Raw genomic sequence first — 22165 nt, 5'->3', positions numbered from 1 at the left:
TGAATCTAGAGAATCTAGATAAGCATCTTCCTAAGATTCTAAATTCCATAAAATAACCACTATATTAATTTAATACTTATATTGTTACATAAAATTTAATTTACATTAATTGCGTTTATTATTTTAAGACATTAATACAAAAAACTAATAAAGATTATATATGAAATAATATTTATTATAAACATAGGGTTAGCAGTTCGAAGCCTAAAAATTATATTAATTTATCATTAATCTAATCTTTTCAAATTCCAATACAGCTACGCACGCATTTCGGCAAAAAGTTCGTGTAATCAAAGTTAATTTTTTAATTAATGTTTCGTGTCGTGTACTTTTGTATCTATTCGTCATAGTTTTGATGGTCTCTTTTCAAATCAGGTCCAAAGAAAAAACAAAATATTATCTTGTCGTTCGTCAAAAAGGTCTTTATGACTTCCTTCCAAAAGTTAGAGTGACTATGTAAAAGACATGAATGAACCGAAATCACGTCTGAATGAGAGCAATCGTGAGTATACTATTTATATCAAAAAAATATACATTTTTTTATTTGATCCTCATATCAACTCACGAAATGTCGACATCATCACGTGCCAAATTTAATCATTAAATAATAATAATAATAATAATAATAATAAACTTTAAAATGCTTTATATTACTAAGAATTTGATCCATCATTATTTTGAGAATTCCATCCATTATTATTAAATAATTCAATAATTAATTTCCATCCATGTGTTATATTATCTTCCCAATTAAAAATCAAATAATGACAACAAAAAAGGGAAAATAATATTTATTTTGAATAATTTTCCAAAAATTAGTTTCTTAATTCACAAATAATTTTTTAAATTGGAAATTAAGAAAATAAAAATTCTTAATTTGATGACTTTTTTTTTTTTTCCTTTTTTTATTTCTATTTTCCGTTGGTCAACACATCTTGGGTATCAAGAAACAATCATAATTAAATAATTTTAATAATAATAAATAAATAAATAAAAAACCAAAAATCGTGTTGGCCATTATTTAATTCATTTGGTTTTGACCCATAACAATTTTTTTCTTTTTTCTTTTTTGATTTTAAGAAAAAGAAATTATTTATTTATTTATTTATTTATTAAATTTTGTATGGTCAAGGCAACGCCTTCCTAGAACCATCGTCGCCGAAATGATCCGACACTTGGCCGCTTGACTCTTAAATAGTATCAAAATCCGACTCTGTGTTCATACTTCCTGAATTTCCACCGACTCCTCTTTGGATTTCTTCCCTTTTATTTTCTTTTTTATTTTCTGGGTTCTTCAATTCTCATCTTGTTCATCAAACCCTTTTAATTTTATGGACAATCTCCTCGACGATTTCCCCAATTCATGGAATAATTTTCACTACAACCCTCATCTCTCAAATGGGTTCTTCAACGTCAACCGAGAAATCTTCGACCCTCTTCATCATAATTCGTCGTCGTCGTCGTCGTCGACATCGCCGTCGCTGTCGCCGTNCATTCGTCGTCGTCGTCGTCGTCGTCGTCGACATCGCCGTCGCTGTCGCCGTCGAGCACGGAGGGTAACTCACCGGATTGTCACGACACCTCAAATACGATGCTGAAGTACATCACGGAGATGCTGATGGACGAAGAGGAAGATCTCAAAACTAAGCCCTGTATGCTTATTGACTGTTTGGCTCTTCAAGCTGCTGAGAAATCTTTTTATGATGTTCTTGGTAAGAAGTATCCTCCTTCTCCAATCGGCCTTGGCGATTCTACTCAGAATTTTAGCTCTGATTTGGGTTTTTTTAAGGCTGAAGATGAATCTGAATCTTTTAGTGGAGATTCCTCTGTTTTTCCCCCTTCTGATAAACCTCTTTTGAGTCAAGATTCCTTGTTTGGGATGCAATATATTTTCCATTTTAGGCAAGGAGCTGTGGAGGCTAGCAAATTTCTTCCTGTTAATGGTAAATTTGGAACCATTGACTTGGATAATGATTCATCTGCTTCTGTTCCTTCTAGGGCTGTTGATTTTTCTTGGCTTGCTGCTGTGGGTGATGCTAGATCCACCCTTCCAAATGGGTTGTTTAGAGAAAAGAAGAATCATCAAAGGGAAGACAGTGATGAGGAGTTGAGAAGTACTAAACAATCTGCTACTTTTGCTGATGATAGTTCATTGTCTGAGTTGTTTGATGAACTCTTGCTATGTAGGGGTGAGAGCCGGCAGTCCCCATCATGGGGTTCGGACGAATCGTCGGAGAACGAATCGAGTAAGAAATCGAGAAAGAAAATGAAAGGTAAGAAGAATCGATCTAGGAAGCAAGAGAGTTGTGTGGAAGTTGTGGATTTATGGACATTGTTGATTCAATGTGCTCAAGCTGTTTCAAATTATGATCAGAGGACTGCTAATGAGCTGCTTAATCAAATCAGGCACCATTCTAATCCATCAGGGGATGGAAACCAAAGATTAGCTTATTTCTTTGCTAAAGGCCTCGAGACTCGGCTTGCGGCCGGGACGCCGCTGTATATGCCGTTTGCAAGCAATGAAACCTCTGCTGCTGATATCTTGAAAACTTATCAGATGTTCATCAAGGCATGCCCCTTTCGGCGGATGTCATATTTCTATGCCAATAGAACGATTCTGAAGCTAGCTGAGAATGTAACAAGGCTGCATATTGTTGATTTTGGTATATTATATGGTCTTCAATGGCCTTGCTTGATTCAGCGGCTCTCCAACAGACCTGGTGGACCTCCCAAGCTGAGAATCACAGGGATTGAGCTTCCTCAGCCACGCTTCCGCCCCGCTGAACGTGTCGAGCAGACTGGACGTCGCCTTGCACATTACTGCAAAAGATTCAATGTGCCATTTGAACACAAGGTCTTGGCTCAGAAATGGGAAACTGTCAAGTATGAGGATCTTAATGTCGATAGAGACGAACTGACTATTGTGACTTGTATGTTCCGAATGAAGAACGTACCCGACGAAACCGTCGTTGCAAACAGTCCAAGAGACAAGGTTCTGAAGTTGATCAGGAAAATCAACCCAGATCTGTTCATTCATGAAGTCACCAATGGTTCATTCAACACTCCATTCTTCAACACAAGGTTTAAGGAGGCACTCTTTTACTACTCATCGTTATTCGACATGTACGAGGCGACCGTGCCTCGAGATAATCCACAGAGGTATCTATGTGAAAGGGAAATCTTAGGAAGAGATATCATGAACGTTATAGCGTGCGAGGGGCTCGAAAGAGTCGAAAGGCCAGAAACATACAAGCAATGGCAAGTAAGGAACACTAGGGCCGGGTTCAAGCAAGTGCCATTAGACCAAGAACTGCTGAAGAATGTGGAGAAGATAGTGAACACAGAATACCATCAGGACTTTGCAGTGGATCAGGATGGAGCATGGATGTTACAAGGGTGGAAGGGACGGATCATCGACGGGTTGTCGTGTTGGGTAGTCGCGTAACGTGCCAGGACAGGAGGTATTACAATAGCCATAGAAGACTTAGAAGTATAATATTTATATCCATTATGAACTCATTGTGTCTGCTAGTTATTATGTAGCTTGATTGCTGGAAGTTTTGTATATAAGGATGTCAAAATTTGGGCATGAAAATCACATTTCCTCTGCTTGATTCTGCAAAACAAACACCATATCAATCCAAGCCTACTCAGAACGGACTTGTTAGTCCGTTCGAGAGGATCTGTTTCACCAAATGAACGTAGAAAACAATGATCTCTTGCTCGGTAACATGTTAAACTCGATATAATCTCAATTGCAATAGATATGAAAGGAGGTCCGAGCATTGTTGTACAGAGAGATCTCTTGCTTTGAGGTTAATTTATCCCTCGAGACAAAAAGATCGATACGAGCGTTCAAGAAGGAATGAGATAATTTAAAAAATATTATACTATTATCGATTATCTTCATAATAGTAGAATATTGTTTGAGGTTTAATTTATTCTCTCGAGTCTTCCTTTGATCTAGACTCGTCGATTTCGTCGTTTGATGCGGAAGGATTCCAACCACTTGCCTAAGTTAGGTCGTAACCCTCGAATCATTTGGTAAGGACAACGACTCTTCATAAATGTTCGTGATATTTCCTTTATCTAACTAAGGTAGAATTTAGTTTGGATTCCCGACAATTAATTTAAAATTTTAGGGTAAACAATATTACATAATATTATTTTGATTTATATCTCTTAGCTTTAGTTTCAATTTAATCTAATTATACCGAAAGTGATATATAAATCAAAGTTTAAAGTTTCAATTGCGAGAATTGATATAATCTAAATACGAGAGGAAAAGGAACAAAGATTTAGAACAATATAAATAATAGATTTAAGGAAAAGAAAACAAAAATCTCATAAGAAGTTCAGGAGGAGGAGGAGGGGATCGATCTGCTATAATCGATGTGGGATTGCGTTAAGTTCATCAAACTCATCAATGTAATTACAGATTGGATCTAATTGAATCGAAGAAAAATGAAGTCCCACCTTCTTCTCGATGGGGTTGCAGAAAAATTTACATCAATTTTATGAAGGGATCTCAAGATCCAATTCGCAAGAAGAAGGGAACGAAATCAAATTTCGGAAGCTACTGAAAAAGGGTAACAGATCTTTCTTCATTTTGTGTTTTCATACCCTTTCTTACGAATCGCCATGTTTGTGCCAACAAACGAGCATCGCCACGCAGCGTCTCATGATGTAGAATCGGGCCTTCTGTTCCTTAGCTAAGCTGCTGTACTTACGTCCTGCTGAAGAAGAGCTCTTCTGCGAGTAACTTCGAGGTAGATCGTTGGGGGTCTTGGAAGTGGAAGCTGGGAAGGTTCTCTGTGAAGAACATCGCAGTAATGGTGATTTGGTGGTGGAACCACTCCTTGTAAACGACGACTTGGGATTCGTAGAAGACTGGTAACTACTTCCTGAACCTTCCTTCTTTGATAGATTCCAATTCTCGTCCATTTAATGCGAGGTGAGATGGGGATGCAGGCAAGGTGTTTGTGAAAATGCCTGTGAGAGTGATAGTTGGTTTGAAATGCTAGAAAGAGATGCAGAAGAAGAGTGGGATTCTAGTGGGGTATTATGATGTACTACTTAAAGAGCACATGATTGAGATTCGAGAGGAGCTGTGAATTTATTGGAAATGAGAGTGGTAGAGACTGATCAATGATCATCTTCTACTACCAATTAAGCCATTGTGGGCTTTTTATTTGTGGGTCATGGTGGCGGAGTTTGTGCCCATTTGGTGATTAATATTTGATTTTGCAGACATGGGCATGTGTTTAAAACTGATGCTCTTTCCCTTTTCTCTCTGTAAAATTTGGTAATTTGATGCTTTTTGTACCGTGAAGATCTATCGTTTTCTTTGCATTACACTCACTTGTTTGTGTGCATTGCTGCTGCTCTATTATACATGATTCTCCTCTCTCTCTGTCTTCACATTCTTCTCTGTTCTGTGTGTGTGTCTTAGAGAAAGAACAAAGAGAGACAAACAAAGGCATCCATTCAATCAGGGGAAGTGGAAAGGACACAATTTGCTAGCTGTTTATGACGTGTGAGGTATGTGTCTCAACTCACCTCAAATTCTACAAATAGATCAAATGCTTTTCAAAACAAAACAACACAAATTCTTTTTTTGTTTTCCCTTTTTTCTTTTCTTTGAAATGGTAAGTATAGGCCGAATAAGGGCTTTGCCCTTTTCTTTTTCCTTCATCCTTTTTCCTCCACATTTTCAAAAGGTGGGGAACATGCAATTATTTGCCTATTTTTGTTCTTATTAGAAGGGAAGGGATCTATGACTCAACCTTTTCTTTCCCCCAGTCCTTTAAGCTACACTTGCATCATTTTCTCCCTCCCTCCTTCCTTCAAGTATGAGATCTCGTATCGTTCGGAGAATAGAACGAAACATTTCTTATAAAGGTTTAGAAACTTTTTCCTGGTAGACGCGTTTTAAAATCGTGAGACTGGCAACGATACGTAACGGGCCAAAACGGACAATATCTACTGGTGGTAGGCTTAGACTATTACAAATGGTATCAAAGGCAGACACTAGGCGGTGTGCCAGTGAAGACGCTAGGCCCCTAAGTGGGGTGGATTGTAAGATCCCAAATCGGTTGGAGAAGGGAACAAAACATTCCTTATAAGAGTGGAAAACTCTCCCTAGTATACACATTTTAAGACCGTGTAACAGGCCAAAGCAGATAATATCTGTTAGCGGTGGGTTTGGGCTGTTACAAATGGTATTAGAGCTAAATACCAGGTCTTGTGCCAATGAGGACGTTGGGCTCCTAAAGAGGGTGGATTATGAGAATCGCACATCGGTTAGAGAGAGAAACGAAACATTCATTATAAGGTGTGCCTTTGATTGTATCAAGTGAATTCCATATCCCAAAAAAGCAAGCAATTTAAGAGGCAAAAGTGGAAAGAAAGAAACACCATTTTCAAAGAAACTTAAACAAATACGGTGCTGGTGATGCTGAAGTTGAGTGGGTTAGAAGAATATTAAGCATTAGGAGGGGAGACATATATATAAACTAGAGTTTGATTAAATGGTCAAACAAAAGTAGTTGGTGGGTCCAAGAAATGATCACATGTGATTGTGGTTTTACAGATAAAACACAAAATGCAACAGCTCTCTCCATCTTCTCCCTGCAGTTGAATATTAATATTAATATTGTTTAACAAATTGCTTACATTATTAATCATGTGGGACTCAGAAAGTGGGGTTTTTGAGTGTCCCACATGCAATCATGTGAGGTTAATATTTGGAAGGGATAGAAAATGGAGGGGTGGGATTTTGTTTTCCCTCCTACTTTTGTACTCCTATCAATATTTTATCTTTTTCTTTATTTTATACCTCTGATTCTGATTTCATTCTAAATTTATGTCCATTTTTTTTCTTTCTTTTTTGAAATCAAAACTGCATGTGTTGTTACTAAAAGAGGGAGAACTTAAGAAAACCTCATATCAGAACTGCAAGATTGAAGGTTGGGTAATGACTTTTGGAAAAGCTAAGTGAATGTGGGTTTGGAGATGCATTATCGGTGCATTATGCCATTGTTTGAAAAGAAAATGTCTTAAAATTACTTGGAAAGACGAGTTATTAGTGCTATAAGTGAAGAAAAGAATGAACTTTAAAGTCAAAAGAATTTAAATGGATGGAAAGATTAGTAAAGTTACTTATTTTACAATTGATATTGTTTTTTAACTTGAACAATAAAAGCCTCTCCACCAAAATTTAATATTTCTTATCATTTAGATATAAATTAATCTAGTCTCGTTTGGAGAGCAATGAACTAGAATGATTATCTCTTGGATTTGTATCTATCTTTAAGTATCGTTAGATGCTCTTAGATGTTCTTGTTGCTCATTATCTCAAGCAACAAGTATACTTTGTAAAAGGATTCTAGAGAATAAGTTCGAATCGGAAAGGATCTAAGTATCATTGAGGAACCTAAAGTTGTTCACCATTTTAATGTTGTTTTCAATAAAGTTATTTTGAGAGTATTGTTGAAGCTTAACAAAAAAGAGTTTTATGAGTGTTTTTGGAGGACAAGAAATCAATATTTTTGGCACTTCATGATCCCAGTTTCTAGCCCTCTCCTAATATCCAACTCTATGCATAGTTTATAATCCTCTCCTAATATCAAACCATATACATTATTGTCAATTACGCATCGTTGATATCAAACTCTGCATCGTATTTACATCGTATTTCTAGACGATATCAAACTCTATGCATCATATTTCTAGATGATATCAAACCCTATGCGATGTAAATCTAGATGATATCAAAAATCTAGATGATATCAAACTCTATGCATCATATTTCTAGATGATATCAAACCCTATGCATCGTATTTCTCTAGATGATATCAAACTCTATGCATCGTATTTCTAGCCGTCTTATCTTATCACTTATAAGATCCAAGTTTTTTAACCCTCTTCTAATGTCAGACTTGATACATTGTGTTACCACTTCGCAGACTCGCAGAGACACGAGTCTTGTGTTGTCGCAATAAGATTCAAGTCCAATAAACATTTAGTGAACTAGTTGGAGCTACTCATCAAATTCTTTACAGGAAAAAATAGTTGAACTTAGCAAGTTTTTAATAGCATTGCTCAAAAATGGGGTTTTTTCGACCCTCCCCATGTATTTACATTGGTACCATAATATTGTTCTTTTAGTGCTAATTGGACGAAGAAAATATACAAAATACTGAAGAACTTTACTAGAGTCCTATGCCAATCACGCGCAGACGCTAGCCTAGCCACCACTCAGATCACCGCCGCCGGCCACTGTAGGAACCACCAAAAAATATCCTTCAAGATCGTCAGGCAGTTGAAAATATCCATTCGCTGGAGCCTCCCGCTTCTTCACCGCCGCAACCGCCTTTTTCCTCGGCGGAGGCGGTGGCACCTTTGCCGGCTGAATTCGAAACTCCTGTCGCTCCGGCGTCCGGTATCCCTCCATCGGATTCCTCTGAATCTGAGAAGTTTTTAAGGAAAGATGAGAATTTTTTTTAAAACTTGCGGGTGACTAAAATTCTGTAGTGGATACGAGTAACAGGTAGGTGTTCTTGGACATGCACGTGTCAGAATCTGGTGATGCTGCAATATACGTGGATCTACGTGGCTTGTTTTCACCATCCCACCTGGATTCTGAGCTGTCACCCTAGAAGAAATTGCGCGGGATAAAAAAAGAATTGTTGGGCCGGGCCTTGCCCAAATTTAGTATAACGAGCTAAAATATATATACCCTACGCCTATGGTTAGCAGATATTATCCTTTTTGGACTTTTCTCCTCGGACTTCCTCTCAAGGCTTTAAAACGTATCTACTAGGGAAGGTTTCCACATTCTTTTAGATGGTGTTTTGTTCTCCTCCCAATCAATGTGGGACATCACAAAATTGGCAATATATATATATTAAATTGGATAAAATGAGTATTTTTTGTTAATGGGTGAGTCATCAAGCTCAAAAGTTATCTAATATAAAATTGTTTCAATCGAAACATAGTTAATTTTGAAGATTTTATAGGTATAGATAGTAATTTCAAATCTTTTAAGTCTTTCTCAATCACTCTTTTTTTAGATCATTTTCATTCGAATGTAGTCTTGATTCATTCGGGTACCCTTCTTTACTCAAACGTCACATATTCAAGTACAACCGATTAGAAAAAAGATCAAACTTAGCTCAAATGAATCATGAATGGATATGATAGTTAAGATTTTTGTAAAGAAAAGTTGAGTGGTTTAGTATGTTTCCACTCTAATCCCATAAATGGCTTCCACATTGAGCAATAAAATAGCCACACTTTGATCATATATCTTTTCCCATTTCTCTTTACATGTGTCCTTTACCCCAACCTTTACTTCATCAACATCTAATCTTTTATATATATTATATATATATATATACTCTTTTGCATTATTATCACACCACACCTCCATACTCTAACTTGTCAAGAACAATTTGGATACTCAATCAACATTTGGTGTATGACCCAAAAAAAATATCTTTTTCTTTTAACCTAAGTTTTGATCTTTAATGATTAGATACATTATGTATTGACATGTTTCTATACAATTTATTATCTTAACTAAATTTTAAAACTAAAAATAAATATAAATAATCACTCAATATAGATTTGAAAATCACGCCGATTATTAGATATAAAGTGAAATGCTTTCAACCGAAAATCATATAATAATAAATTTTAATCTTCTTTTTATAAATAACTTAGCACGTGTCGACACCGAAAGCCCACCTCTCGAAGGAAAAAAAAAAAAGCTTTCCTTTCTTTTGGTTGTTTCAAAAGCCAATATCACCTTGTCTTTGCATTTGAATACTTTCACACTTACTTCTTCTAGCTATAAACCTTTAATAAACGTGAAAACATCGCACTTTCCACTCGACACATAAAATTCAACTTATTTATTAAAAACAAACCGATGCCGTGAATTGCATCTCCTCCCATTTTCTTTCTCCTCCATGATCTTCATCGTGACATTGTCATCTCATTCTCTCTTACCATCATTGATGATCGTATCTTTTTTTAAGAGTAAGTGATAGTAGAGGCATAATCAACGATGAGAACATAAATTACGTAGAAGAGAGAATGAATAGAGGAAAGAGATATACACCGATATTGCCAATGAATGTTGATTCTATGAGCTCTCACATCGTTGGAAATGATAACAAAATATTGCTTATAACACTGTGGAAACCTCTCTCTATTAGACATGTTTTAAAGCTATGAGGATAATATCTACTTGCAGTAGGCTTGAGCTATCACGGATTCTATTATACGATCTCAATTATAAGTATCAATTATTTTTTAAAAAAAATATTTTTATTTTAGAAAATAAAATATTTTTCCGAAAAAAGAAACAAGTTCCCCACNAAAAAAAATATATTTTTATTTTAGAAAATAAAATATTTTTCCGAAAAAAGAAACAAGTTCCCCACCATCACCGCCGTCAAATTTTTCCGAATATTTACCCAATCATTTTCTTCCACGTACACACCGACCGTCACGCATCCCTAATGTAAAGAAGTACATGGATAAATCTCAGCGGTCCACGTGTCCACTAAGTTACGTAAAGCTGTTAAAGTGAGTAGTGACGTGTTGCGAACGAGTTCTCTGAAGCAAAGACCTGGGAGGGGCAGTATCCTGAACACGTGCGCACGTGCAACGAACAAGTGTATGGTACTGATGCCAGCTTGCCACCTGTATTGTACATGTCATTAATATTTTTTTAAAAGAAAATTATATTAATATAAATATCTTTCAATTTTTTACTTCATTTAAAAATATCTTCCAACTTTTAATAATACCTTAAAACTTTAAAAAAAAAATCTAAAAAATATCTTTAAACAGAAAAAAAATTAAAAATATTTTTCCTATCTATTTTTGGATGAAAACGAATAATATCTTATTTTCAAAATACAAAATTTTTAAAAACGCACCTTAATTTTTAAAAAATTTATTGATACTTTTAAATTCTTTAAAGAATATTTTAAACTATTTTAAATTTTTCAAAAAAAAAAATATATATCATTCTCCAAATAACACACTTCAATAATACTCATAACTTTTAAAAATAATATTAAAAAATTTAGAGATAATTTATAAAGTACCGATAGAAAGTATTTATCCGATAAGAATTAATATTATTTTTAAAAATTTTTAAATAGTTGAAATTTAAAGTTTAATAATATTTTTGAAATAAATACTAACATTTCAAACAAACAATAATAATATTTTTTAAATTTCGATTAAATGTATTATTAATAATATAAAATTTATAGATATTTTTATTAATTTAACTTAAAAAAAAACACCATTAACATGGTTTTAGAAAAATTTAATTTATTAAGCTTATCATTATACAAATTATTCTTATAATCGGTTTTCATAAAAATTGTCACCTTTTCTAATCATTTACCAATTTAAAATTTATCTATATATTTCTCATAATCAAACTTTAATTGTACAATTTTTTTATTAAAATTATTTTTCTTAAAACTTTTATCAAATAATTATTTTATAATAATTTGTTATACATGTTTAAGATTTAAGATTTAAGTTGGGACCAAAATTACAAATCTCATAAATAAATTTGTCTAATTTAAAAATTCAAAAATTCGAATATTGCCAAACTCAAATTTTATGGATCAAATATATATTTTATTAAAAAAAATTCAATAATATAATTAATAATTTATAAATATATAATTAAAAAAAAATTACAAAATCTACGTGCATTTTCTTTTTCAACCAGGTCAATTATCTCATGCGTCATAAATTAATTCTATTTTCATTTTCTAAATTAATATTATTAATTTTACTATTCAAAAATAGGAATCACATGTTTTTATTTATTATTATTATTATTTATATTTAAAATTCATATAGTCCATACATTTTACATAAAAAAAATCTTTTATATCATTTTCCTATAATAAAAAAATTCATAGAATTTATATATTTTAGACCACATATATTAACAAATTACTCAACAAAAACAAAATAATAATAATAATAAATTGCCCAAAATTTGTAAAAATAAAAAAATAAAAATCATAAATGATAGAAGATTGATTAATTCTTATATTCGAAATTTTTTAACGGTCCGTATAAACTAAAATATGTATTTTATCTTCTAAAAAATTAAATAGATACGATTCTAATAACTAAAACACGAGATCAAATATAAACCTAATAAAATTTTTATCTATAAAAAAAAGGCCTTAGAGAGTGTTGAGTGTAAAATTTGATGACATTTGTCTTCAAACCAAACCACTCTCCTCACCTTCTTCTTCTATAAAATCCCCATTTTTTCATACCCTTTTGCTCTCCAAATTACACCTCACAATAATGCTTCCTCTTCTTCTTTTATTTGGTCTCCTCCTCCTCCTCCTCCTTTGCCTCCAATGGCGCCACCCCAACCACCACCTCCTCCCCCCTGGCTCCATGGGCTGGCCTTACATAGGCGAAACCTTCAAACTCTACACCCAAAACCCCAACTCCTTCTTCTCCATTAGGCAAAAAAGGTACTCCAAAACAACTTCAAATCTGTTTTTGGTTCATATTTTGACTTCTTTTTGTTGTTGTTTTTGTAGATATGGGGATGTGTTTAAGACACACATATTGGGATGTCCATGTGTGATGATTTCAAGCCCTGAGGCTGCCAGAGTTGTCCTTGTGAGTAAGGCTCATCTCTTCAAGCCAACCTACCCACCAAGCAAAGAGAAAATGATTGGCCCTCAAGCTTTGTTCTTCCACCAAGGCCCTTACCATTCTCGCCTCAAGAAGCTCATCCAAGCCTCCTTTTTGCCCTCTGCTATCAAACCCTCTGTCTCTCAAATTGAGAACATCGTGCTTCGCCTTTTACCCTCTTGGGATAACTCCCAAATCAATACCTTACAACAAATGAAAAGGGTATTCACAAAATTTGATTTTTTTTTTTTTTTCCCTTTTTTGGGTAATTTTTGCATGATATGACACAATTTTGCCACACGTTTGCATGATATTATATTGTTTTTTGTAGTTTGCTTTTGATGTGGCGATGATCTCCGCTTTTGGTGACCAACAAGACTTGGAAATTGAGAGAATTAAACATCTGTACCAATGCCTTGAAAAAGGCTATAATTCTATGCCTCTTGATCTTCCCGGAACGCCTTTTCGTAAAGCAATGAAGGTATAAACGTTATAAAGTTTGGATTTTTATGCTAAAGATTTGTTTTTTTAATGAATTATCAAATGGGTTTTAGGCGAGGAAGTTGCTGAGTGAGACATTGGGGAAATTGATTGAGAAAAGACAGCGGAGCAATGAGTATGGCGGTGGGTTGCTGGCGGTGCTTCTAGGCGGCGACGGCGACGGCGACAAAGTGGAGAAAAATAAGCTGAGTAATTCACAAATAGCTGATAACATAATAGGAGTGATCTTTGCAGCTCAAGACACGACAGCTAGTGTTCTTACATGGATTCTCAAGTACTTACATGACGATCACCATCTTCTTGGAGCTGTTAAGGTAAAAAAACCGATTTGTGTTGGGGTGAGAGGGAGTCCGAGATCGGCTAATTTAGACAATAATCATGGGTTTATAAGAAAGGATCATCTCCATTGGTACGAGACCTTATCTTATCTGAGCTCTTTTAGGGAAGCCCTATACTTAAAGTAGACAATATCATACCATTGTAGAGCACAATCACGCCCTTAACTTAGCCATATCAATAGAATCCTCAAATATCGAACAAAAGAGTTGTGAGTCTCTAGTCAAAAGTGACTCAAGCGTCGAACAAATAGTGTACTTTGTTCAAGCACTCCAGTGAAGGAGTCGAGCCTCGATTAAGGGGAGGCTGTTTGAGGGCTCCACAGGCGTCAGGGGAGGTATTTAGTTCGCGGGAATGATTGTTGAGGATTGTCGGGAGCAAGCCCCACATTAGTACAAAGTCTTTTGGGGAAGTCCAAACCAAAGCAAGGAGAGGAAGATTGTTGAAAATTGTTGGGAGGGAGTCTACGCTGACTAATTTAGGGGATGGTCATAGGTTCATGAGCAAGGAATAGATCTCCAGTGGTATGAAGGGGAAGTCCAAAGGAAAGCCACGAGAATTTATGTTCAAAATGTATAATATCATACTATTATAGAGAGTCGTGGTATGAAGGGGAAGTCCAAAGGAAAGCCACGAGAATTTATGTTCAAAATGTATAATATCATACTATTATAGAGAGTCGTGATTCATAACAAGCGTTTGTTGTTGATACGGTGCAGAAGGAGCAGGACGCCATATTTGAGGAGAAGGTGAGGGAAGGGGGGCGTGGGCTTACATGGGATGACACGAGGCGGATGGCATTGACAAGTCGGGTGATCCAAGAAACCCTAAGAACAGCAAGTGTACTGTCGTTCACGTTCAGAGAGGCAGTGGAAGAGGTGGAGTTCGAAGGTTATTTAATCCCAAGAGGATGGAAAGTTCTTCCGCTGTTCAGAACCATTCATCACTCTGCACATTTCTTCCCACACCCCGAGAAGTTTGATCCTTCAAGATTCGAGGTGCCTCTAAATCATAAATAAATTAAATAAAAATCTGTCCTTTTCGATGTGTCTAACATAAATTATATGTTTTATATCATCACGTGACCTCCTAATCTTCGCGTTCATAACTTGTTACAATCTAGTTGTCTCTTAATCATCTAACTTCTTAATTAAACCCGTCTCTTAAATGCATGATCTTTTTTTTCTAACGTTTGTATTATGGTGAAGGTACCACCTCGACCAAACACGTACATGCCATTTGGAAATGGAGTGCACTCGTGTCCCGGCAGCGAGATGGCTAAGCTTGAAATCCTCGTTCTTCTCCACCACTTCATCACCGGTTACAGGTCTCTTTTTATAATTTTTAGCTTCTTTTTACACGAGCTTTAGTGTATGACATGTTTGGAAGTGATTATTATAACTCGAGTGTTACGCTAGCTAAACTAAAGTGTTAGTTTTTTATTTATCTGTCTCCCTTGTTGTTGGGGGGTGTGTGTTGACTTTAGGAGAGAGAGAGAGGAAGGATTGTCCAAAGTCACCGTTGGATGTGGTCCAGTGGGTAGAGTTCCTTTGGCCGTGGAACTGTGGTCCTTCCCATCTCTTGTCTGAAGGGCACCTTATCCTAAAATCTAAGGCTCCCCAACCCTCTCTCTCTCTTATCTCAGTCGGCATAAAGGGCACCTTACCCTTAAAATAAAGCCCCCCCCCTTCACCCACATATATATATATATATTAATTATATGTCGGTTAAATTATAAGTATAGTATAAAAAATATATTTTGTATTTAAAATGTGTTTTAACTTATTTCAAAACTAATTAATTCCTTTGATTTTGTTTCTAATAAAAATTAATTGGTTTATTATAATATTTAGGGAATAAATATTGTATAATTTAACTTAATTGTTTAAAAAATTAAAATTTGAGCAAGTTTAGTAAAAAATATCATAATTAAAGATTCATTAAGTATCATGTCACTTCTTTTATTTGGTCTTTTTTTTTTTTTATAATTATTAATTAAAGATTCATTCTTATACAATAAAATAATATAAATTAACGATGTGTCAGATTATGAATATAAATAGTGGGTGTTGGTTCAGTATTAAATTTTTATTTTTGGAAAATTGTAGGAGTTTCTTTACAATACAATAATATCTACTTTTTCTATTATATATTTTTTATTTCGTGTATCGGATCGGAAACATAATATCATAAGATTGTCACGTAAAGGGGAATTAGATAATGAGGGTAGGAAAATAATGGATATAATGAGATGTCCTAAGGTCCCATTGCCCAAATCCCTAATCATTTGGTCTCAAAAATATCCTAAATCCCTTTCTCTGCCTCTTTCTCTCTTACAAATGGCGGAGAATTGCCCTGTGATCGTGATCAAGGCTTCAGCCCCTGGCGACAAAAGTAGTCCATATTAGCCAGCTGTAAGAACAATCATAATTTTCTCCACCAAACCATTTCTTCCTTCTCCACGTTTCAACATTTTACACCTCATGTTTTTCTTTTGCTGATCTAGCCGCCAAGAGGGGTAGGAGGTTTGATTCTTTGTTTTTTCTGGGGTTTATGTTAATTGATGAAATATGATGTTTCTTTGCGCAACTGTTTGTGAAAATGTCAATTGAATTATGATGTTTTCTGGGTCACGCCTGTGAAGTGTTTGTGAAAATGTCACTGTTGAATTTATGGTGTGTTTGTGGCAGTGTCCGACTTAATTAGTCGTTGGCCTAATCTGTCTGCGAAGTGTTTGTGAAAATATCTGACTGAATTATGAATTATGAATTATGAATTATGATCGTAGTTTGCCTACGAAGTGTTTGTGGAAATTTCAGAGTTGAATTGTGATGTTTCTGTGTGATGCCTGCAAACTGTTTGTGAAAATGTCTGTTTGAGATAGTTAGCTATTTGGCTAATCTTGGCTGTGCTTTTGTTTGGGGGATCAGATGGAAAGTGGTGGGAGAGGAATCTGGGATACAATACGGTCCATTTCCTGTGCCTAAAGGTGGCTTACCCATTAAAGTATTTTCAAGGAAGAACAAGATTACTTCTTTGAATTGATGCGGATTCTCAACGACAAATTGGAGCTGAACTTCAAGTCCTTTTTCATCTGTAACACCATTTTCCAATTGTCAATGGAAATCCTTTTGCATTACTTTCTGTACTGCCTTTTTTGTCTGGTTTGCCATAATTGTCAAAGCAGTTATGTTCATTGAGTCTCAAACTTCAATTTCTTTATATTCAAAGAGGAAAAAGAAAGAGAAAAAAAAAAAAAAAAAAAAAAAAAAAAAAAANGAGGATGAAATGTGAGTGGTCAGAATCATGGATAAGGTTGCTTTCATTTTGGCTGATGGATGGATTTCTGAATCCCTACTGGGAGGCCCCCTCTGTGAAGTGTGAAAGGACAAGGACAAGCTTGGCCTCGCTGGAATCAGACCCACGAGGTAATAATAATCAGACCCAAACGGTGTGTGGGTTTGAGACATATAACATCAGTACGGTGTGCACCCTAGAATTCCACGTTATGCTGTGTCAGGACACCAAAATTGCAGCCCTACGTGGATCGTTAACCATGACCAATTCATCTCAACACTGGAGGGATTTTGGAAGTTCAGTCTTTATGTCATTTGTATTTGAGATGAGGGAGACAATATTTGTTCATGAGCTTGTTCTTATTCTGTTAAGCTTCTTTTTTCTATTACATTTCCCTCTAAACCCATTTCTTTTATTTCTGTTCATTTGTAACATTAAACCATATTGCTATAACACTAGCTCAAGTTGTATGCTTTGCTTTGATGCAGTCCTTATGATAAATCTCAATTTGATTGATCATATTGTAACATTAAACCATCTTGTTAATGTTACAAATCCGATGATTGATCCTACTCGAGTAGATTACATGGTACAATTCGCTGAAAATGTTATCTACAGTACAATAATTTAAGACTGTAAGGGTCAAGAAATGAATGCTGTGATGCAATGTCCCCTACAAAGAAATCATAACTCACAAGGAAATTTGGAAGTTCATATGACTTATGCATCATTCATTCATTGAAAGGCTAGCAGTGGCAGAGGCAGCAGCAACAAACTTTTGGATTTACCATATCCACGGCCAGCCAGCCAGCCAGCTATCCTGAAATGATTGAACATCTCATCCTTCAAAACAGTGAATCTATCAGCACACAATCTTACAGAGCATGAATTTCGATCGTACAAAGATATGGCCATCTCAATTGAAATGAACACACGCCGAAAGATTCGAAACCAATACAACAAATCATTTCAATTCCAATAGATAGATGCCCCAAATTCACACTTGTTTAGAAAGCATCTAAACACCTTTGTTTGTTCATAATTCCAAATGACAATAACACACACAGAAACAAAAGGTAGATAATGAGGATATCACCAAGCAATGAACAATGGCCAGAAAAAAGTGTGACCAATCAGCAATGTCGATAAGCTGTGAATTCGACCGAGGATTGAAATGACAATCGATGGCGATTTTGCTCGGTTACGATTTGGACAACGAGTCGTGAATGGTAAGAAGTGCTCACAATGACTTCCATATTGCAAACATGTGGAGCAAATCAAAGATGAGGTGATATTTTCCTTTACCCCAAAAGGGTTGGCCTTCTAAAGCAAGGCGAGGTTGAGGCGGATAAAAGGCAGTGGATTCAACAGCCCATCTTTTCTTTACCATTGGTGTTAAGGCCTACTGTAACAGGGTACACACCAGGTAAATTACTCATGCTGAAATAATTCAAAGCAATTGCTAAAATGGTAGGTGTGAGATCCTATCTCGATTGGGGAGGAGAACGAAACATTCTTTATAAGGGTGTAGAAAATTCTCTTTAACAGACGCGTTTTAAAAAGTTTGAGGGAAAACTCAAAGAGTACAATATCTGCTAATGATATACTTGGGCCATTACATATGGTATCAAAGGCAGACACTGAGCGATAAGACAACAAGGAGACTGAGCTCCAAATGGGAGTGGACACGAGGCAGTGTGCCAATAAGGACGCTGGACCCCAAATGGGAGTGGATTGGGGAGTCCCACATCGATTGAAGAAGGGAACGAGTGCCAGCGAGGACGCTAGACCTCGAAGTAGGTGGATTGTGAGATCCCATATCGATTTGGGAGGAGAACGAAACACCCTTTGAACATGTAACCATGAGAAAAACGATCATAAATTGAAAATGGTATGCACAGAACATATAAAGATTCTTTAGCAAAGGCAAAGTCAAGAGGAGTAATGATTTTTTTCCCATATAAGGGATTCCTGAGTGCCCCCCGCCCCTCTTTGCATCAGATATGCACGTACATTTGCTGTGCATGCCATCATACCACATATAATGATTCAAAATCTTACATACACTTTGTACAATAAATTTGCATGAAAAGCAATATAGAACAGATTGAACCCTAGTTTTGAAAAAGATAGCAGTTCATGGATGCTCAACACAGACGGGTTAGTCACGAGTAGGCAACAGAAAAGTTTCGATACTATCTTTGTAACGACCCAGATCCACCGCTAGCAGATATTGTCCTCTTTGGGCTTTCCCTTTCGGGCTTCCCCTCAAGGCTTTAAAACACGTCTGATAAGGGAAGGTTTCCACTCCCTTATAATGGGTGTTTTGTTCTCCTCCCAACCAATGTAGGACATCACAATCTTCATTTGTAATACCGAAAAAAGGGAGAAAAAGTGTGGTATCTCATAAGGCCATGGTTTGGGGGAAGAGGGAGGCTATGATTTAGTTAGAACAAGCTAGAGAGAGCTATATCGACGAGAGTGTTAAACCTAATGAACATTTGTGTGAGATCCCACATTGATCGGAGAGAGGAACGAGTGCCAGTGAGAACGCTGGGCCCTGGAGGGAAGAGGGTTGTGAGATCTCACGTCGATTGGGGAGGAGAACTAAACATTTTTTATAAGCATATGGAAACTCTCCCTTATAAGCATATGGAAACTCTCCCTAATAGACGCGTTTTAAAACCTTGAGGGGAAGCCCGAAAGGAAAACCCTCTATTTACCGGAGCAATGGTTAAACAAAGATGGTCGCATAGGATATACATCCCCAGTTTAACAGTTGAAAATGAATAGCTATTAGTTGGAAGGGCATCACATATTGCTATTAATACTATTTATACGTGAATACAAAACACAGATAAATGTAAAATCTTACAATTCATTCCCTTTAGGACCAGCGTCCTTCCTGGCACACTACCCTGTTGTCCACCCTCCTTGGGGTTCAACCTCTTTCGATGGCATATAGCTCGGTGTCTGGCTCTGATACCATTTGTAATAGCCTAAGCCCACCGCTAACATATATTGTTCTCTTTGGGCTTTCCTTTTCGGGCTTTCCCTCAAGGTTTGTTAGTGAAATAGGGATTGATTGAATGATTGATGAGAAGATTGAATTTTGGAGAGCAAGAATGCTCCATATTTATACAAAGAATACAAAAGATATTCAGAAAATCTACCTAAAATATCGGGAGAAAATCTGGTAACAAACCAATAAACAAATCAAAATCAAATCAAAACTAAATCAAATCAAAAACTAAATCTAACCCCTAACGAGATTTAATTAGATACTAACTAACAGCAATCTAAACAAATACATGATCTTTAACAAGGTTTTTAAAACGCGTCTATTAGGAAGAGGTTTCCACACTCTTATAAAGGGTGTTTCGTTCTACTCCCCAACCGATGTGGGATCTCAATCCAACCCCCTTCAAGGCCCAGTGTCCTTTCTGACACACCGCCTCTTGTCCACACCCCTTCAGGGCTCAACCTCCTCGTTCGCACATCGCCCGGTGTCTGGCTCTGATACCATTTGTAACAGCCCAAGTCCACAACTAGCATATATTGTTCTCTTTGGCTTTCCTTCCTGGGGATTCCCTCAAGGTTTTTAAAACGTGTCTGATAAGGAGAGGTTTCCACACTCTTATAAAAGGTATTTAGTTCTCATTCCCAACCGATGTGAGATCTCATAGGTCCATGCAATTATTGTGCGGTGGGCAGGGAGTGGAGAGAAGGAACTATTAGATGATTTAATTCAAATTGGTAACCCAACGGGGTAAAACAACAATGAATATCATTCATATAGATCGCTCACTCTTCAAATCTAAATCAAGTTCAGGTGTAAAATTTGAAACTCAACTGTAAATACTATTAAGCCATTGAAGTTATGGAGCACTCGAACATCTTTCCCTTAATCGAGGCTCGACTAAGTCACTTTTGACTACACCTTTAAGACTCACAACTTCTTTGCTCGACACTTGAGGATTCTATTGACGTAGTTAAGTTAAGGGCATGACTCTGATACCAGGTTAGGAACCACAACTTTCCACAGTGTGATAATATTGTCCACTTTGAACATAAGTTCTCATGGCTTTACTTTTGATTTCTCCTTAATTAGTCAACGTGGGACTCTTGTCTCAACCATCCTCAACATTGACAACATCAAAAATGGTAACTCGAGAAAGGGTACCTTTCACTGAATCAAACGTGACTCGTTGCGTCCCAAATACGGGAGAATTCTCGTCGATCTCGGGAAGAATGACGTTGGAAAAGAATTAGCAGAAGCATTNACGTAGTTAAGTTAAGGGCATGACTCTGATACCAGGTTAGGAACCACAACTTTCCACAGTGTGATAATATTGTCCACTTTGAACATAAGTTCTCATGGCTTTACTTTTGATTTCTCTAATTAGTCAACGTGGGACTCTTGTCTCAACCATCCTCAACATTGACAACATCAAAAATGGTAACTCGAGAAAGGGTACCTTTCACTGAATCAAACGTGACTCGTTGCGTCCCAAATACGGGAGAATTCTCGTCGATCTCGGGAAGAATGACGTTGGAAAAGAATTAGCAGAAGCATTGAGACGAGTTATCAATGGAGTAGGCCTTAGATGAAGAGGAGAATTAAAGTGCACCAAACGGGACTTCACCTGTTTGTTGAAATGCTTGAATGGAAACTTATGGCCGCCGACCAAAGCTTTGAGCTGATTGCTAATTGTCAAATTCCGGCAAAAACGGTCGGATAACGGTCAGATTTCTTGGTATTTGGATGTCAATAATTTAAAACACCATCATTAGTTTATCACCAAAAAAATTAAAAAAAAAAACAATAAACAAATCAGAATACAGTTTACCTCCCTAAATAAAGGAAGGATAGGTGATTGAGTCTTAAACCAAAGCTAAGGCGCCAAGCTGCGGGAAGTGAAATAAAGCAGCTAACTAACTCCTTCATTTATTCAAAGANTTAAAAAAAAAAACAATAAACAAATCAGAATACAGTTTACCTCCATAAATAAGGGAAGGATAGGTGATTGAGTCTTAAACCAAAGCTAACGCGCGAAGCTGCGAGACCGAGTGAAATAAAGCAGCTAACTAACTCCTTCATTTATTCAAAGACAGTAAACTCTCTTTCCTCTTTCGACTTTGTTTACTGTTCAGGATAATTCCTCTTTCATCTTTCATTCCTGTTTCGGAGCTCGACTGTAAAGGACAGGTGATTGAGCGAAGCTGCTTTACCGAGTTCAATCAGTCTTTCATATGCTCAACTCTAAACTCCAGGGACAGGAAAGAAAAGAGACCTTGTTTACCGTTCAATCAGTCCATTAGATTT

General features: G+C 36.2%; 3 protein-coding genes across 4 annotated transcripts; 2 read left to right on the top strand and 1 right to left on the bottom strand.

Annotated features, from left to right (window-relative positions):
* The first annotated feature begins 1146 nt into the window (after nucleotides 1-1146).
* On the top strand, nucleotides 1147-3607 carry LOC111786932 (scarecrow-like protein 14). 2 transcript variants are annotated; one of them, XM_023667126.1, is made up of 2 exons: nucleotides 1147-1445; nucleotides 1493-3607. In XM_023667126.1, the coding sequence occupies exons 1-2, from the start codon at nucleotides 1332-1334 to the stop codon at nucleotides 3443-3445; spliced, it is 2067 nt and encodes a 688-aa protein (XP_023522894.1). In that variant the 5' UTR covers nucleotides 1147-1331; the 3' UTR covers nucleotides 3446-3607. The 2 variants fall into 2 exon arrangements, with proteins under 2 accessions (XP_023522894.1, XP_023522898.1); XM_023667130.1 differs by having other exon boundaries at nucleotides 1147-1471; nucleotides 1525-3607.
* A 720-nt stretch (nucleotides 3608-4327) lies between these two features.
* On the bottom strand, nucleotides 4328-5423 carry LOC111787458. Its single transcript, XM_023667425.1, has one exon. It carries the CDS (start codon nucleotides 4942-4944, stop codon nucleotides 4630-4632), a length of 315 nt encoding a protein of 104 aa, XP_023523193.1. The 5' UTR covers nucleotides 4945-5423; the 3' UTR covers nucleotides 4328-4629.
* Nucleotides 5424-12273: 6850 nt separating this feature from the next.
* On the top strand, nucleotides 12274-16750 carry LOC111787110 (abscisic acid 8'-hydroxylase 2). The gene is made up of 7 exons (XM_023667248.1): nucleotides 12274-12539; nucleotides 12609-12927; nucleotides 13037-13186; nucleotides 13260-13520; nucleotides 14262-14540; nucleotides 14751-14869; nucleotides 16473-16750. The coding sequence occupies exons 1-7, from the start codon at nucleotides 12364-12366 to the stop codon at nucleotides 16585-16587; spliced, it is 1419 nt and encodes a 472-aa protein (XP_023523016.1). The 5' UTR covers nucleotides 12274-12363; the 3' UTR covers nucleotides 16588-16750.
* Nucleotides 16751-22165: the final 5415 nt, after the last annotated feature.

Source organism: Cucurbita pepo, chromosome LG02 (assembly GCF_002806865.2).
Source record: "Cucurbita pepo subsp. pepo cultivar mu-cu-16 chromosome LG02, ASM280686v2, whole genome shotgun sequence".
NCBI lineage: Eukaryota > Viridiplantae > Streptophyta > Magnoliopsida > Cucurbitales > Cucurbitaceae > Cucurbita > Cucurbita pepo.
The sequence above is the reverse complement of the archived record's forward strand: the minus strand, read 5'-3'. Positions and strand labels throughout refer to the sequence as shown.

Excerpts from the sequence above, each read along its gene's own strand:
- LOC111786932 (XM_023667126.1), top strand. The coding sequence starts at position 1,332 with ATGGACAATCTCCTCGACGATTTCCCCAATTCATGGAATAATTTTCAC.
- LOC111787110 (XM_023667248.1), top strand. The coding sequence starts at position 12,364 with ATGCTTCCTCTTCTTCTTTTATTTGGTCTCCTCCTCCTCCTCCTCCTT. Across the intron at positions 12,928-13,036 it reads CCTTACAACAAATGAAAAGG|TTTGCTTTTGATGTGGCGAT; the intron begins GTATTCACAAAA and ends TGTTTTTTGTAG. Across the intron at positions 14,541-14,750 it reads TTGATCCTTCAAGATTCGAG|GTACCACCTCGACCAAACAC; the intron begins GTGCCTCTAAAT and ends ATTATGGTGAAG.
- LOC111787458 (XM_023667425.1), bottom strand. The coding sequence starts at position 4,944 with ATGGACGAGAATTGGAATCTATCAAAGAAGGAAGGTTCAGGAAGTAGT.